At 40.7% G+C, this 18784-nt stretch overlaps 1 protein-coding gene across 1 annotated transcript in view; it reads right to left on the reverse strand.

Annotated features, from left to right (window-relative positions):
• LOC307262287 (microtubule-associated serine/threonine-protein kinase 1-like) overlaps positions 1-18784 on the reverse strand; it is a gene marked incomplete at both ends in the record, with an annotated part of 43665 nt that overhangs the window by 11403 nt on the left and 13478 nt on the right. Inside the window, 6 exons of the mRNA XM_080043120.1 lie at positions 911-1120; positions 1921-1996; positions 2757-2917; positions 5103-5175; positions 7017-7092; positions 8420-8514. Of these exons, the coding sequence (XP_079899246.1) occupies positions 911-1120; positions 1921-1996; positions 2757-2917; positions 5103-5175; positions 7017-7092; positions 8420-8514 (691 nt within the window). The remainder of the gene's footprint in view (positions 1-910; positions 1121-1920; positions 1997-2756; positions 2918-5102; positions 5176-7016; positions 7093-8419; positions 8515-18784) is intronic.

Here is an 18784-nt window from a genome sequence, read left to right on the forward strand (position 1 = left end):
TCCTTTGAGGATTAGACACGTTTTTCTTAAATGGTAAAATTGGTGGAATTGTTTTATCCCTTTTTTTTATCAAATGTTGACTTGGACTTGGACAAGGCACAACACTGACATATTATTGCCTTATGTCCACCTTGTCAGTTAGAGGTTGCCTATTACATTTCAAACAGACACAAGCCAACATCATCAATCATTTGGTGTCAATATTCTCTCTCTTTTGGCTATTTGTTTTTGGTCTCTACGACATAAATATCTGTAGCTTTAGCTGCTAAATGTTCTGCTCAGCTCCCCAGCTAGCCGCTAACTTTGCATATCTGCAGTTTGGTGCAGGGCCACTAGTGTACAGCGTGTTTTTAGAGCTTTTATATGGGAACGATGGCTGCCTGGAAATAAACAAGACAGAGTGAACCAAAACAGTAAAAACTATTTTACGTTACACATATACATTTTTTCTATATAGAAAATAAGAATAAGTGCAGCTTTAAGGAAACGTTCAATGAGCAAATACAGTACGTATTTATACATATTTTCTGATGTGCTTTTTTTTTAAAGATATTTTTTTTGGCATTTTTATGCTTTATTGATAGTGTAGAGACAGAGTTGAAATGGGGCAGAGAGGGGAGTGACATGCAGAGTACGACCGCGGGCTGGAATCGAACCCGGATCCGCTGCTGGCCGAGGCCCATGGGGGGGACGCCCTACCAACTGAGCTAAGGGCGCCCCCTCTGATGTGCTTTTTATTCAAACTCTACAAAACTTTAGAGTTCAGAGACATTTTTCAATATAAAGTGTTCTGAGACATTTAAGGTCAAAAAGGTCCCAAAATGATGTTGTGGTTCAATACCCAGTCCTGACACAAATGAAGTTAAACAGCGCCTCCTTGTTGGCTCTGTGTCTTTTCCAAAAAACTCACATCCATAAGAAGCTTATCCAGGTTCTCCTGCAGCTCAAAGAAGTAGACAGAGGTGATGAGGCCGTCGCGGGCTTTGGCCAGGCAGTCTCTGGACAGCTCGGCTATCTGGTGGTGAATGAAGCTGAGGACCCCATCAGCCAGCGGGAGAACACTTTCAGGAGAGAAGGCCTGGATGAAGTCGTCCAGCCTCTCCTCCATCTGTGCTGTGGCCTATAGTGGACAACAAAGGGGGGGGGGGCATGTGAGAACAGGAGCAGAGAGAGAGAGAGAGATAGAGAAATGGTGAAAGTGGAGAATGTAAGCGACAGAGGTTTAGTTCAGAAAGAGATTGATTTTCTTAGGGGACCCAGATATGCGACAGAAAAGTACAGAAAGCAATTTGATTTGCGGCTAAGCTATGGGGACTCGGGCTGATTTATACTGGCTTCAATACAATGACATTTTTCCCCATTTGCCTTGTTGTGTGTGTACAAATCCCAAAAGAGCTTTTACCTCTGATGAACTCTCAAACTATAGTGCCCAATTTCCTAAGGCCTGATGTTTATCGCTGTGGAAGCTTTCAGCCCATTTCCCTTTTGATACTGACCTCAGCCCGCCAAGAGAGTGAAAGGGAGTGTGCATATGTGTGTGTGTGTGTGTGTGTGTGTGTGTGTGTGTGTGGGGGGGGGGGGGTCTCTTTTATTTAACTGCTCAAACATAGCTGTGTGCAGTATTTAGAAGTGCAGAGAATTTATTTATTTATCGCGACTTGACATATTCTTCTTTGCTATGGTTTAGTCGCCTCCATGCCTAATTTTTTTGCTGTGTTTTTTTACGTATGATATGAAACATTTGTACGTCTCTGAACATGGAAATATTAAATAATATCCCCTGTTCTATAATATTTGTGTTATAACTTGGTAGGATAAGATGGTTATTGTGACTTTAAAGAGTGGTTCAATGTTCTTATTTACAGTGCATTTTTTGGAATATGATGTTTTTATTGGAGCAGCTTTATATGTGTGTCTCACCTTTGGAAAGCGCTCTTTGTACACATGGTTCATCATGACTATCTCATTATCATAGCAGGAGGAGGACCGGCCCGGGCTGTGGGACAGAAAAACAAAAGACATTCAAAAAGTGTTGGCTTCAACAGCCAAAATGAATTCATTTATAGGTTTTTAGAAATAAAAAAGATGGCCAAACTTTGCTGTGCTACTCGATTAGCACTTAAAGTGAAAAATAAAAAAAAGTTAGTCAGTTATGTAAATCAGCACATGAAGCTCATTAAAAAAAAGCTCATTATTAAAGTAAAACTGTGCGTCACTAACTTGGAAGAAATAACTCCTTCCTTCTCTTCATAATGGAAACATAACAAACAACAGTAAAACAAAATCTTGCTCATTTAATTACACTTCTACACCTTTCTTAGTTTGGTCTGACCAGTAGATAATGGTAGCTAACATCAGGTACAAGAGGAGAAAAATAACAGAGGCAGAACAATGCCCTCCAATTGTAATTTGTCTGCCTTTACCTAAAGTTTTTGCTTTAAAATTAGCCCACCAAAGCTACCAGTTTGATTGATAAATCCAACTTTTTATCCAATTTGAATGATAAGATCCGATTCATTCTTATACAGTATTAACTTTATTTATTGTTTAATTTTATATGATAATCCATCTATGCTTTCAATTCGGAAAATTCTAACATTTTATAAAAGCAATAACGAGATCAAGTAGGGGGCAACCAGTATGCCAGTAAATCTGCTTTGAAAGCTTCCTTTCAAAAAGAGGATAGTGCTTTTGGGCAGCTGGAGCCACTGTGTAATAATCTCATGGGTGCTGGTGCCGCTGCCGCTGCTGCTGACCTGAGACTGCGGGAGCGTGGGCGCATGTGGGGCGAGCAGCGTCCCCCGTCATCATCCGTGATGCTCTCGGTGCTGCCAAAGTGCTTGGATAAGAAGTGGAGCTCGTCCATGGTGGGCTGGAAGGGCAGCTGGTGCAGCCGCTCCTGAGAGGAACTGGAGGACTGGATGCCAGGGAGGGGCGAAGAGAAGGAGTGGTGGAGGAGGAGAGAGGAGGGGTGGAGGAGGAAGAGGAGGAGAGAGGAGGGGTGGAGGAGGAAGAGGAAGTGAAGGGTGGAGAGAGGATTAGGGGGGAGCAGGGGGAGAGGTTGGCAGATGAGGAAGGGAAACAAGAATATTAGAGCAGTTGGAGTTTCATTCGTGACAGCTTAAAGGTGGAGTCAGTGATTTTTCAAGAAAGCTGGCTGTCAAAATAATAATTTGTCAAATTAGTGAATATTTCCTCAAGAAATGTGTGTGTGCGCGCAGAAAAAGAAATCCAGTGTTAATACACACAGCCTATAGGCTCTGTAACCTGGCATGTAAACAAAGGGGGCCACCTTAGCCGGCGATATGCCCGTTTATGCTCTGTATTAACAACACTGGATTTATTTCAGCGCACATACAGTACGTACAGGTAGCGGATCTTTCACTGATTTTGAGAAAATGGATTTTGAAAAAACAAGAGTAGAATCACTTTCTCCACCTCTAACTCCAGCACGTGATGTCCATGACTGTTACCTTTTATATACTGCCTCTAGCCATTGTATGTAAAGATCAGTTATTACAGTGTCAGACTGAACATTGAATGTTAACAAAGCTGACTGGTGAGCCTTAATTGGGTCAGATCTAACTCGCAAACACACGCCTCGTCTCACCTCCTCAATTGACTTGATCCAAGCGATGAGACTGCCTCACTTACTTTGCTAACCGAAAGATCGATCACTGATAAATCACTGCAGACAGACTAATTGAAAAATGGTCAGACTTGAAAGGGAGGATGGAACAAGCTTGGACAGTTCATTTTTCTTTGCCTGTTTCATGCATGTCAAGGTTTCTCTACTGGTTGTATTGACGTTGTTCTACCAAATCCAATTCTCTAAACCACTACCTGGTAAGAGTCTCATTGCTGTAGCTGTGTGACATCTCTTTACCTGGATCTTCTGCTCAGGTGCAAATTCCTGACCAAAGTGTAAAAAACAACACGGTGTGCTTTAAGCTAAGCTAACTGGCAGCTCACAGTTACTTCATACTGGCTATACCCTATAAAGGAGTCGTGATCATTGAGCGGTGTAGAAATGTTTCGATTTTTTTTGGGATGCTTTTTTTGCTTCACTTTAAATGGGTCATATCAGGAAATCGAGGAGCACTGGCCCCCTCATCTCAGTCTGATTCCTACAAGGGCATTCATTTCAATGATATATCATTTGGTTTCTAATGATAGAATCTGGCTAAATTTAGCCTTATGGTGAAATGACTGAGGAACAGACTGGGCTCTATATCATGCCTTTCCCCCTTATCTACGCCACATTTCTCATTTCCCCTTCATCCCACCGGCCTGGCACTCATCACTGTCCCCCCCCCCCCCCCCTCCCTGTCTGCCTCCATCCCTCCATCCTCAGCCAGATGGAGAGTATAGGAACCAGGCCTCTGACGTTGCAGTTACGCAACCAGGCCCTCACCAAAAAGACAAGCGGAAATGAAATGGAAGTGACAACATGCTGCAGATGGATAAAGTTTGTATGTATTGTGTGTTTGTCTGAAGTGGAAGATGTGAAGAGAGATGGCGGAGTTTGCTGAACTACTTCAAACAGCAATTATATAACGATAGTGTAGTGAAAGTGAGTTATTCAATGTCACAGCAGGCTCAAGATGCCTCTAGATTAAAGTACATCGGGGCCAATTACGTAATTTAATAACCAGTAATGTTCAAAACATGTTCTTAGAAATTGATTATAAACTACAAAATGTTAACATTATAAATTGTATAAAAATGTATATTATTATGATAAGTTCAAGGTCAATGATGTAGTGCAATTAGCAATTGGAGTAGCAGAAGCTAAACGTTTACTCACTACTTTTAGCTCTTTTTTCTACTGTTTCTTACTTTAAGCTGACTATTAAACCATTTAACAATTACATTTAGCTATTTCCACTGTGTATCCTTAACTAGGCCAATTTCAACAGTTTTTTAATTTAGTTTAGCTAACTATTTCAACCATTTGTTTATTCATTACTTTTAGGTTACTATTTCATCCATGAATTCTCAACATTTAGCTAATGATATCAACTGTTTATTAATCTTTATCTTTACGAACGATTTTCATGCACTGTCAAGTGACTTATTGCAAATATAGTAAAGTTATTTACCGTTGAGCTGGGAGTGTTAGTGCCATATCCAGAAGAGGGCAAAGATGCTAAAGACCATCGTCGTCCGTCCGCTCTGCAGAGCAAAACAAAAATTTCAAATCACTTAAGAGCCCAATGTAACATACAGTTTTTGTATTAGGCCTACATTTCAGATCAAATTAGCTTGGCTGTATTGTGTAAGCTCTCTTTAACATTGCAGAGCCTTAACAAAAAAAAGGTCAGACTGAAAAACCTACGGTTCTTTTCAATACCTGTCTCATAATACATTTGACTTCAAGACAAAACCTTGAGAACTTATTTTCACACACTACATGGACACACCTCAATTTCAGCTGCAATAAAAAATGTCATTCAGCAGACCATTGACTTATAACACATTTAGTTTGTCCCAGGGCCTTGCCCCGGGGAGGAGAGCACAAAGGACTCATTTGTTGTGCTTTTTATGCCTCACTCGCACAGTGACAGGCAGGTAGATGGATTTGATAAATGAGGACAGAGGATTTACAGGAGCGCCAGGCTCCCAGCGCCTCAACTGTACACACTGTGTCTGACTGAGACTGAGGTAAATAACAGTATAATTGGCCTTCTTCACATACATCTCTGCCTATAGAAAGCACAAGAGTGAAGTATCGTCCCTTGTGGATGCCTCCACACTACCACCAGACTATTACCACTGCAGCTCCTCCAAATGTGGTTTAAGGGCTTCAGACAAGCCACAAGAGCATTGGTGAGGTCGGCCACTGTTGTTGAGGGAACAGGCCTGTCTCTCACAGTCCATGTTCCAGTTCATCATAAAGGTGTCGGAAGGGGTGGATGTCCGGGCTGTGTGCAGAACTGTCAAGATCTTACACATCACACTGAGAAAACTATTTCTTTATGAAGCTGGCGTTGTGTACAGGGGGGGTATTCAGAGACTGAGAAAGGAAAATGGTCTTCCCAAAACTGTTACCGCAAAGTTGGAAATTATCTATTGTCAAAAATATCATTGTAGGCTATACTACAGAAATAGGGCTGTGTGAAATTGGAATTAAGGCAAGACATGACAGGCAAAAAATTACTAACATGTCTTCTTTCAAACTAGTGGATAAAAGGTCAAAAACATACATTTAGATGTTTATTTGACTGAATAGTTCTCATTACTTTAACTGAATAATAATCGTTCTTGGCCATTGTGAAGGTAATTAAGGAATTATGTGTTCATTTTCATGTTGTTACTTGTCTGATTTATACATTTTCTTCTTAAAAACATCCCAAAAATGAATTTTTAAGACCTGTACATAGTATATTTTTGATTAATAAAATTAAAAAGGCTGTAGACTATCAAAAATCTGTTTTGTACAAAATGTTATTTCAAAATTTAAATTGTAACGCAAAAAATAATTGTTTTAATATAAGTTATAAACTGGCAAAGTTTCTTGACGATATCTAAATGTTACCCCTTTCACGTCTGGTGTCTCAGGATTAGCCTAAATCACAAGTACACAAAAGCATTTGGATCTAAAAACCTTCTACTATAAACTCAGGCATGGATACTCGTTCATAGGAACAGATGCACACAGTCATGGCAATGCACAGTGTCACTACAGCAGTGTGCATAATCACAGAGGCACTGTGACTGTACTATATGTAATGGCTCGGCCTCGTCATACATGAGTCACCGCGAGAACCTGTGTCACGTGTGTGTCGGGAGACTCTCTTGCCCCCCTATGATGCGCGAAACCTCACATGACAACAAACCCCCACACCTCGTCTGTTCTCTGATGCTCACTCGTTCCCTACCATCCCCTCTCTATGTCTCCCGCTGACTCCACTTATGTCTGTCTGCCTTCCCCTCTTCCCCAGAAAAAACAAGTGATAGTAAAGTAATCATGGGTAGTCAGTAATACAGCATGTAGTCATGTAAAGCAAAGTGACCTTCTGGAGGAGGCGAAGGAGAAGTGTGCCGGGTTGCTGGGAGAGAAGTTTCGTGGGCTGTCCAGAGGGCTGCTTCCTGCGGGGACAACAAGACATGAACAGAGGTTGAGACACAAGACAGGGGGACACGGACGTGATGAGGTCATTTGATTCTCTGACCACATGACCACAGGAAAACAAAGCACTCTTTAAACCTTCTGACCATGGATTCCTCCCTTTTCCCTGTAGAATGTGTAGCACTGGAGCTGAATCAGAGACTCAGACATGTGACTATTCAACGTAATTGGGTACAGATCGGGGGAGGGGGCTCGGGGGTAAAATGGTCTGAAATTGATTTTGATCTTTTTGCACATCATAAAAGGCTGCAATGGATTTTGATGAAAGCTTTGTTGCCTTAGTTTTGTATTCATCGTTTATTTACTTGCTCTGTGTGGAGAATAAATGATGGTGTAAAGATGAACTGACTGAGAGATTTGATCAGGGGCTTTATCTGTCGGTCTTTGGGATCAGATAGTATGTGAACATGTGAGCACCTTCTGAAGTCCTCGTCATTTCCAAAAACATATCAAAAGTCACAATGCAAATTAAAAAGCCATTGTATTTACTGAATTTGTATGCGTTGAAATTATGAATCTGAATGTTTTGCCTCTAAATTTTACTCTTCTATTTTTCAAAACTCATTTTCACCTTTATTTTTCAATGTTCTCAAATTCCGAATAAAAAATACAAGTTTAAAAATGTAATATATCTGTATATATTCAAGGCCAAAATTCAGATGCAAAAATCAATGTATAAAATGTAGTGTTTACATACGGGAACCCAAGGTTAAAGTAATCAATCCTAGATCCAGTCAAACAGTATTCAGCTAGCTAAGGGAATAGTTTGACATTTGGAGAAATAGGCCTATTCATTCAGTAAATTGATGTGTAAGCTACTTCTACCAGCTACTTATCTTAGCTTAGCACAAAGACTGGAAACAGATGGTAACAGTAAGCGCACTAAAAAGTAATGAAAAGCAAACATGACAACATGGTGTCTTATGGGGATTCATGTGCCGGACTGGTTCTTGTCAAGAAGCAGCAAGTGCTGGTCAGTGGATTTTGTTACCATTAAGTCAGGCTATCTGTTTCCCCTCGTTTCCAGTGTTTGTGCTAAACTAAGCTTACAGGCTGCTGGTGATGCTTCGTATTTAGTGTACAGGTGTGAGACTGGTTTACATCTTCTCATCTGACTCCCACAATGTCAATCTTGAACTTATGGGAGAATAACTATGAACTATGATAAAGAGGGGCTATAACTGTAAGTTGTCTTTCTTTAATAAATATTCTGGAATCTAAATGATAAAAACAAGCAATCAACAAATAAACAATACACACAGAGCGGAGGTGTGTTCCTTAACGTACCAAGGTGTCCCGGGAGGGGCAGAGGGGAGTGTGGGCGAGGCAGCGTGGGAGAGGTGGTGGTCAGGATCAGGCTCTTCCTGTTGCTCGTACGACAGCTGTGGAGGAAAAACGGAGATATTGTTGTTGTAAACATGAGAGGATGTTCCAATATTGCTGCGTCAAAGATACACCAATACGGAGTTGTGTCTATTTATCTGCGCCATGCAGGAACACGTGCGTACTGCGGCTGCATTTAAAAGGTGCTGTCTAAGGACGGTGGACACGTGCAAATGCACAGCTCACTGCAGGGAGCAATGAGAGCGATAAGGAGAATTCAATTTCCTCAGTCATCCATCCCCGTCTGCCAACTCTGAGCCCAGATAAGAAATGTGGGGAGAGAGTGGGGAACAGGATGAGAGGATATTGGCAAAAGTAAAGAGAGAATAGTGGCAACAGGCGATGCAGGGAAAGAAAAGGACAGGGATGAAATACATCCAACTTTTTTATGGCCACAGTTGATTATATCTTGGCCATTTCATAGCAGTCATTACCGCACTGAGTCCTTTTGAATCTGCCTGTGGACTCAACACCGTATATACAACTCACACACTATAAGGTTGTAAATTGAGCAAGCTTTTTGTATATAAGTCGAGTCATGTTTGTATATAGCCTGTTTAAATATAACTGGAGTTGGACAAATGAAAGTGAACGGCACGACAATAATGAGTAAAACGATATCAGTAGCAAAAAGGACAATACTAATAGTAGTAACTATCATACTAGCCTCGATTGTGGAACACGTGAAGACAATTGTTGTGAGGATCCTAGTAACTAACTAGTAATGCGAGTTACAGTGTAACGCTGGTAAGTAAAGTGCGTCACCCATTCTGTTCTGAACAATCTAATTTCTAATGTGCTGCATAGTGTGCTTTGATTTTCCAATGCAGCGAGGGGCGCGCATGAGTATGCACAAAGGAACAACCGGGAACAAAGAGGAAAGAACAAACAAAACGCGAACAGCCTCTCATCTTTGCTGTCGGATGTTGCCCCCCACTTGCTGCGTAGAGACAAGAACCTATTTGAGACCGGAGAGACAGTGCGCTGTGAACGCACAGAGCCTCTATTGTAGTGATTTATACTCCCCACCTGGCTTTGACTTTATCCATTTTACAATTGAACCAATTATTTCAACTAAATGACTAATATTACACAATTAACCTGTTTAGAAAACAACCAAGGTTATGCCAGAATGATACGTGTATTTTTGGACATTGAAAATCCTTTTGTCACAGTAAAGAGTGAGTTAGCAGTGTGGCAGCTCAGAACCCTTAACTGTCCTTATCCAAACAATGTATTTATTCACACCAACAGCCCTGCTACAACACAGAGTCTTTTAGATGACAGAAAAACCAAGATGCATTTGGCAGTTGACTGGCTGTTGGAGCATCACCAGCAGCAAATCACACCTGGCTGTTTCAGCCACCCATCTGCTGACACATTGAGCTTGTGACACAGCAATCCAATAAAGGAATTTAATTACCTATTGCCACCTAAAATATAAGGCAGGTGAACAGAGCCAGCAGTACCATCTCATTTGTCCGTTTTCATTGTTTTAACAGGATGTCCTTATCGATCAGATCAATAACTAGCCTTATGGATATTGATCCCATAAGCCGATAGCTTTAGTCTAACATTCAGGCCCGACGACAGCGGCTTTTCTATTTCACACTTTCTCAACTGGATCAATTACCTCCTGACATTGTTCTATAACCTTGCACCTTTTTGTCTGAAGCAGCAATAATATCTGCACAGTCCTTGCCCTACATCTCAGGGAGTGCATGTGTGTTTTTTTTGTGTGTGTGTGTGTGTGTGTGTGTTTGGGTCTGAGTATGTAAGGTTTCAACATAGCCTGCCTGGCTTTCATTACTTTAGTAATGTCGCCTTTTAGAGTACAGAGAAAGACAGAGTGAGACTAAAACAGGTTAATGAATTCATGGTGCTGCAGGAAATCAATGGAGGCTGGATGTAAACACACAAAAACACACAGCGCACGGCCTTGAATTTCCCACTTCACGACTTGGGAATAGTATTCCATGCTATATGTGAACATAAAGACGCAAATGCTAAGGTATTTACTTTTCACATCTGGCAAGTATGTGTTCTGAATTTCAATTTCCGAGTCATGCCCGGAGCCTGTTTCTTGCTCTATGGTCATTCTGGATGAAGCGAGGGATGGGAGGAGGGGAAGGGGGATATGCACTCAGTAAATCTGGATTCTACTGGCTGTTGCCGAAGGCCGGAGAGAGGGATGGAGGTGTGAAGGATGAGGAAGGAGATGTGCAGAGAGATAGGGGAGTGAGCTGATGCAATCATGACATGAAAAAGAGGAAAATAAAGCAAACGTTTAGGGAATAAGTGACTGCAAATTCGGCAGAACAAAACTTCAAAATAAAACCAGTAGAAAAACGAAGAATTTAAAGATGTAGGTTGAAAACGCTCTCAGTTGTGCTAATCACCCACACAAGCGTGACCCAGTTTTTATTTTTCACCATTACACACACACACACACCCTTGTGTATTTTTCACACTGCACACATAGAGCAGAGAACATGAAACGGCGCACATAAGGGAATATTGTTAACCAGTGAGCGTGAGCTGAAGACAGACGCTCTAACAAAGGCAGACAAACAGGAGCCTTAGTCCTCTGCATGCTCATAGTACTCCCTCTACTTTACAGCACGGGGGGGGACCATTGATATCGATCAAGCCAAGGCGCCCGTTCATATAAAACTACACAAATGCAGCCGTGATGTTAGAAGGTGAAATAAGAGAAGATCAGAGTCAGGGAGGAGGAAGGGTCGAAACAAAGATGGAGATGGATGAGAATAGACTAAATGTAAAGCCAAAAGCAAGAGCGCTTCAAAGAGAGAGAGAAAGAGAAAGAGAGGAAAGAACTGAGGAGCAGGGAAGGGTAAGTGTGTGTTAACATGCGCAGCATGAGGAGAGCAGGGAATACATATAAAAAGGGCCCCACGGGTCAATTCAGCAGAATTTTTCAAATTCAAACACTAAATATTCACTGTTTTTCATTTGATTTCCTTAGAGAAAAATTCACATTTATGAATCGTGCATCCCACCCCACACATTTCTCTGGTAAAGTTTTATGACAGCATTGAAAAATCACTGGAGCACTTTATTTCCAGGAACAAAAGCCAGAAGAAATTTAGTTGGCGTCTACACAGCCCTGGAGGGAATGGGAGAGGAGGGAGCGGCGGTCACATGATGTGCTTGTTGCTATGCAGCATGCGGCGACGGAGGCTTCTGACAACACCGAACTGGGACTGTTTGCAGGGGGCGGAGGGAGAAAGAAGGATGGGAGGAAGGATTTTGTTAGTGGTGACCTAATGTAAAATGACTGGTAAAGGTAAAGGAGCGAAAGAGCTCACTGCATGGGCGGCTGGCAGAGTGATATTTAATGTCACAGGTATCAATCCCCGCATTAATAATCAATAGCCCCCTATATCCTTCCTTTTTCAGGATTGAAATGAAAATTATTTAAATTAATTAAAAAAAAAACAATATGAGATAGTACGAACATGGAATAATACATAATATTGCCTCTGTTTTCCTGTGACAACGACTTATTTTGAGTTGAGCTATTTAACTCATTATAGCGAGATACCAAAGCTTGTTTCCTTTCTTTACTACGATATTTTAAATGCCATTATCTTTTCATAACGAGAAAATTCACTTTTTTACTCAAAATCTCATTTAGAAAGCACAAAACAAATGCAGAAATAGGCTTTCCCAAATATATGAGTGTTCAAGTCATCCATCAGTCGTTAAACATATTAGATTGTGAGCTCAAATGAATTATCCCGCTATCTCGGTAAAGCATAGCTTCGTTTTATCGTGATAACAAGTTAATTACCCCCTTATCGCAGGGAAACAAAGATTCGTTAAAGGGAAACCGAAGAAAATTAATTTTATGATTCTGTGTCTGTTTAGGGCTTCCGTAAGATAGGAAACAAGATCAATAGGTGCTTTTTAAGGGAAGGTCAAGCAGCAGCAGAGTGGGGGATTGGACCATGAACTCATGAAAAACAAACAACAAACAAACGAGTGAACCAAATAACTCTGGTTTTGAATAAAGAAACCATATACCTAGGGGGCAAAACCCCCTTTTTTTTTAAACAGACATGGAGCGTTGTAAAAGGTTGTTCACCAGAAATGATATCAAGGACCTTCCAGGATTCCAACCTGGGTGGACAACCTGGTCAACTAGCTGCTGGAAAGCTACAGCGGGCCGATATAGAGCAAATCAGAACCACTGTTTAAGCGAATGGGGGTGGGCTAATAGGGAATTTTTTAAACTTATAGATATCATTATGAAACTTTGCAAGTTGATTACTGACATTAAAACAACAACTTTTTGTATTACAGTATTTTCCAAAAAGTTTGAATAAATATGAAAAATCATCAATAACTTACTAATGATGGGTAAATTTGCATATCTGCAAAGCCCCAAAATCTAGATGTTGGACAAAAGCAGAGTCAATTTGTTTTAAAATTTTGAAAACAATACAAGTGTCCAACTGCCTGAAGCTTTTCCTAATCACAGTTCAAATTTGATCAATACCCCATAGAAAATGAATTTTTTACACTGTTTTTTCCAAGGGAATGTCTAGCCGTTTCCGAAAATACCAGCTGGAGACTCCAAAAAGACACTTTTGGTCCATGGCACATGAAATGTAACTGTGTAAAAAATTCATTTTCTATGGGTTATTGATCAAATTTTAACTGTGATTAGGAAAGGCTTCAGGCAGTTGGACACTTGTTTTGTTTTCAAAATTTAAAAACAAATTGACTTTGTTTTCTTCCAAATTTGTGTGTTTAGCGCTCTGCACAGCCACCCCAGACGGTCAGCAGGGAATACGTCTAAATGCATGTACGTAATTATTTGATATGCCAGTATGGTTAAACATGACTATAAATCATTATAACAACGTTTATAGGTCATAAAAGTCGAAAAGTATAATAGGTCCACTTTAAGTATCTATAGAGGACTACAATAGAACTATAGGTACAGTTGAGAATGATCAGCCGATTTAACAATTCATCAATGAGCCTAGAAATAAAGTTGACAAGTATTATAATAATTGTTTGATGATTTGTTTTGTTTGTTTTTTGTTTTTTTACATGTCATTGTTCCAGCTTTTCAAATGTGAAGATGTGCTGCTTTTCTTTGAATGGTTTTAATAATTTGAATGCATTTGTGATAAGCCTATGAAAAGGTTTGTACTGTGGGTTGGACAAAACAAGAATTGTGAAAGTGTCGCTTTGAGCTCAATAAAATGTGTTGTTTTTTTACTTTTACAACCAGGGAGTACTTGTCAGTTAAGCTCAAACAAAATAATAATGAAACAATTAAGAGCAAAACTAATTTTTTGTTTGTTTTCTAATTGATTTATTGTTAAATCAAATAATTGTTATAGGCACTTACACACGCCTATGATATCAAGCTTAACTTATTGCACTACAAGGAGTGGTGTATTGCTGCCTTCATGTGCTCATCGGAAATAAGTTTCTTCCCACTTGTGCAGTCGTTATTACATATTGTCGCATTCAAGTGCTCTGGTCGGAAATAAGCAAACAAAATGGATGATAGACATAAAGTAGTTTTTTCTTGAATGATTTGTATCACCAAAATCTACTACAGTGCTCATTTGTGTATCATCGGCAAAATGTAGAACATAAAATGTGCAAACTCCGGTGTGTAGGCCTAACTGACGTTTTAATAGCTGTGTTCTCCCGTTTCGACAAGTCAGCAACTCTGGTTTCATCGAAATTTCCCAATTACTGCTTTGGAGGGCCGTTCATGTGCTCGTAGATCATAGATACGCGGTAAATACAATATTTCCGATGAGCACATGAAGGCAGCATATGTATGGGATATAGATAGTAGCCCATGTATTGATATTCCTATTCATGATATATATGCCCATGTAAAAGGTGCGGACAGAAACTCAAATGATCATGATGAATTCCTGAGGGAACACTGTTTCTACCAAGCTCAACCACATCTCCTCATTTCCTGGCCTAAAACACAATGGCCAGGAGAAAAGTCCAACACACACTGTCTATGACCCTTTGTGTTGCGGTTTTCCATCCCAGGTTGCTCTCAAGGGATACCAAAAATCCCTAGCAGCATCTAAAAGCACATCACACACTCTTGTGTTTTTCTGCTCAACTCTTTCATCTCAGTCTGGCGAACAGCTCAGCAGCTGAGAGTAGCAATATCTATCAAGCATGGGAACATTTAGTGTGTGTGTGTGTGTGTGTGTGTGTGTGTGTGTGTGTGTCCTTAAAAAGTGTTTTTTCCTGTGAGATAAGTCCTGAGAGTGTGAAAGTGGAGGTGTAGGAGGATCACAGAGACTAAGAGTTTCAAACCCTCTGAGGTCTAGGGGTATTTTCTACGATTTTACATACTTTTATAAATACCTATTTCAAATGTGCAAGAAGATAAATTATACCAAAGTGTATTATATGGAAATGTTCAGAACACATTAGGCCTTTGTTTTCTGATGTCTACTTATGTCCTAGACCATTGTGTATATAAATAATTGGCTTAAATGCTGAAAAATGAATTGCGATTTTTGAAAAACCTGGAAATTTGTGTGAACGAAGAACCTTTAGTCATCCTGTTGAGTTGTTTTGGCTCTTGAAATTGCTTCTCCTAAGCCTTAGCTTAAAAAATGCAGTGGAAATTTTCCAAAACACAGTAGGGAAGTGCATGAGCAAAACATGACTAATATAAAATTTGGTCCCGGACGCTTTTTGGTAGAAATGTTGTCTCTACTTTCAAAAAACATTAGGAAATTTGACTGAATGAAGACTTTGAACCACATATAATGATTCATGGGATGTATACTAATGAAAGAGGAAGCATCACACATTTTTTTTCAAACAAACCATTAAGTAAATATAAAAACAATAATAACAAACTACTTTCACACTATGTATATACTCTATGCACTATTTACAAGCTAAGTGGAAGCTGGGGTGCTTCTGGGCCTTGCTTCTCACGGTGTTTTCTAAGCCTGTAAGGGACTGACAGTATCACGAGAACATTCCCCGGAAACAGGCGGACCTCTACCTTTGAGATGATGTTTTCATTTTATTTTTCAGCCATTTCTTCAGGGAGATATCAATAAAGATATGCGCGCACGCACACGCGCGGCCGTAGACCTCAGAGGGAGAGACGAAACACAGGGCCCTTCACTGAATCCTGAGTTAATGGGAGATTCAGCACCTACTGGATGAGCTTGTGTAGATTGAACCCCTGGGCTCCTCTTGGGGGAAGCCTCAGCACTTATAGGAGATATTCTACAGTCCAACTCAGGTGTCTACGCCTCCCCAACTGACCTCCTTTGGTTTGCACATAATTGGTTAAGTGAAGTGTAATGACAGTTACAGAGGATGCGGATATGACTTTTGGTGTGTGTGTGTGTGTGTGTGTGTGTGTGTGTGTGTGTGTGCGTGCGTGAGTGTGTGAGTTGTGCGACGCTGTTTGTGCATGCACGCCAGACACAAACCTGAGTGTGAATATGTCTGTATATATGTGAGATGTCTGCCCCACAGCACAGTGCACCTGAGCCAAAGCATCAGAGGGCGGGCACGCATTAGACTGTCATTCTATTTTTATAATCCTAAAATTTGGCATGCCTACAGTTTATCTTGCATAGTTGGACAGAGCCGCTAAAGTTAGCCTGAACTCTGCTAGTTAAGACTGACTCGGCACCATTCCACATTGAGAATACTACACAGTGGATGTGCTAGTTGTGAATCTGTCTTTTTTTTATGTGAGCTGCCTGTTACCCCACAAGCTAATGCACGTAGTAATAAATTCCCCTTGGTCTTGGAAGTAAATATGCTTCTAAGCTAGTTAGCCGGACTTGCTAACTTTTGCAGATTACGGTTACAGCAGACAAACAAACGCTTTTATCATTTCCTAACACACTTGTTTTTGTGTTTTGTTTGGTTGTAACGGCTAACAAATAAAGACACCACTGTCCAAATTTAAATGAAACTTTTACATGTTAATTCTTTTTCGTAATGCTCTACAGCCACATTAAAAATATGAATACGCACTTGAAGACTACCTCGTGGTAAAATTAATGATTGCGCCTGGTTCATTCCGCATTGACAAATAGAAAAATGCAGAAAGAAAGAAAGAAAGAAAGAAAGAAAGAAAGAAAGAAAGAAAGAAAGAAAGAAAGAAAGAAAGAAAGAAAGAAAGAAAGAAAGAAAGAAAGAAAGAAAGAAAGAAAGAAAGAAAGAAAGAAAGAAAGAAAGAAAGAAAAAGAAAAACAGAATGAGTATAAAGAAGAGGAAAGAAAGTGAGAGCGTGTGCATGTATTGCATGCTCACGTAACCTTAGTGAGCTGGTCCCTAATGGAGGAGCAGACAGATATTACCCCAGGGCCCCTGCACTTTATCTCTCTCCTCCTTCCACCTCTTGCACAACCTCATTTTTTCCCATCTCCTTCACTTTCATTATCTTAATCACTCATCATGCTCTTCTGCTTTTCTCTTTCTTAGCTGTGCCTTAAACTTTACATATTACACAGTAGTCATTTGAGGCACCATGGACCCATTCTGTATTTTATACACATACATGCATGATTCCTCTAAGTTTCCACCACCCCTGTTGAAGTTTCTTGATTATTTCCATCTGCCTGGCTTGGCTCAGGTGTGCCACATAGAGAGGGAGGGGTAGAGAGAGAGCGAGAGAGAGAGAGAGAGAGAGAGAGAGAGAGAGAGAGAGAGAGAGAGAGAGAGAGAGAGAGATAGTTTTCTGCTGTAATAGAAGCTGGTTTAATCCCTGATCAGCAGGGGGGAATGATGTCACTCTGAGAGACTCAGCACGACATCCACTACTGCAGCCGCCGAATAGGAAACCCTCGGGTGTTTGAATGTCAGCTCAGATTTTCAGACTGTGGACATCAGTGTGATTAATTGTTACAATTATGAGCATGAGGAAAAGGAGTGCTTTTTATTATTAAAATAATATATAAATTTATTTTTTATTAAAGAGGTGGGACGATGTGACATTTCATTCATCACCGCACGAAAATTCCCTTTTTATTTGCCGTTTCCCACAGTGAAAATAAGGATTTGAGGTGTTACACAATTAAACTGTTAGTGGGAAAATGCCCCCCAGAAAACCCACTTGATCACCTGACTACAGAAATACATACTCCATCATCTGCGAATAAGACTTCAGAAAAGTCCCATCTGAAAATTGTGGTTCTGACTGACTCATCTGTGGCTCATACAACAACTGATCGATCACTTCAAACAGTGAATCAGTCCACCTGCCGGAAATGTCACTTTGACGAGTCATTGTCCGATGCACCTTTTAAACAACTTAATGCAACATTCACAGAGACAACACAAAGCAACAACCAGTGTGCCAAATATAAAGTGGAAAATAAATGTCATGATGTTAATTTGCAAACATCCATTTAAAGATCATTTCCCTAGATATACTGTAGTTTACTTTCATGTGACCTTCATAGAAGCTGTATAATATACAAAAAAAAATCACTAAGAGTCTCAACTTGCACACTCAGCGGAACCGAGCAGACATCTAAAACCAAGTTAGACACACAGGCACACATGCAAACAGTGACCTCACACACTAGTAGACACACTGTCCCACACAATACGAGACTCTTTGTAATGTACACTGCAGACACCGTACACTCACACAAGGGGAGAAGGACTTAGCGTCGGGAAGACTAAATAAAGGGGAAGGCATTTAAGAAAGAACAGAAAAAGCCAGTGCAACCACACCGACCTCACATCACAGAAATCACCAAATCATCACACTTCTCTGCGTCTCTGCGCCTCTCTCTCTCTCTCTGTACCTTTGTGTGCGTCGGAACATGTCGCAGGTCGGGTATCTAGGCGTAGCTCTGAGCCACAGGAGCAGTAGCAGCAGCAACAGCTGAGCGGTGATGGAGAGCAGTCAGAAAAGCAGCAGGTCTCTGCGATAATGTCATCGCAATGCTACGCACACTGCAGCTCCTGCAACCTTTAGATGGGCTGTGGTGTCTGTGTGTCTGTGGGCAAGTGTAGCCAAGAAGCAAGGGAGAGAGAGAGGGAAGGAGGGAGTGATGGAGGGAGGGAGATAGGGTGGGTCTGTTTTTAAGAGAGGAACAACAAAAGGCAGCAGGGGATTGTGGGCCGTTTCCTCGAGGCTAAGATGCCATGGTACACAGAGTGTAATTTTGTGACTTACTAGTGGTTGTGTTTTCCTTTATTTTTCTGTGCCTTCAGTTAAGAACTGTGCACTGAAAGAAGCTGACAGGGAGTTGAAAG

Source organism: Ammodytes marinus, assembly GCF_949987685.1.
Source record: "Ammodytes marinus genome assembly, chromosome: 16".
NCBI lineage: Eukaryota > Metazoa > Chordata > Actinopteri > Uranoscopiformes > Ammodytidae > Ammodytes > Ammodytes marinus.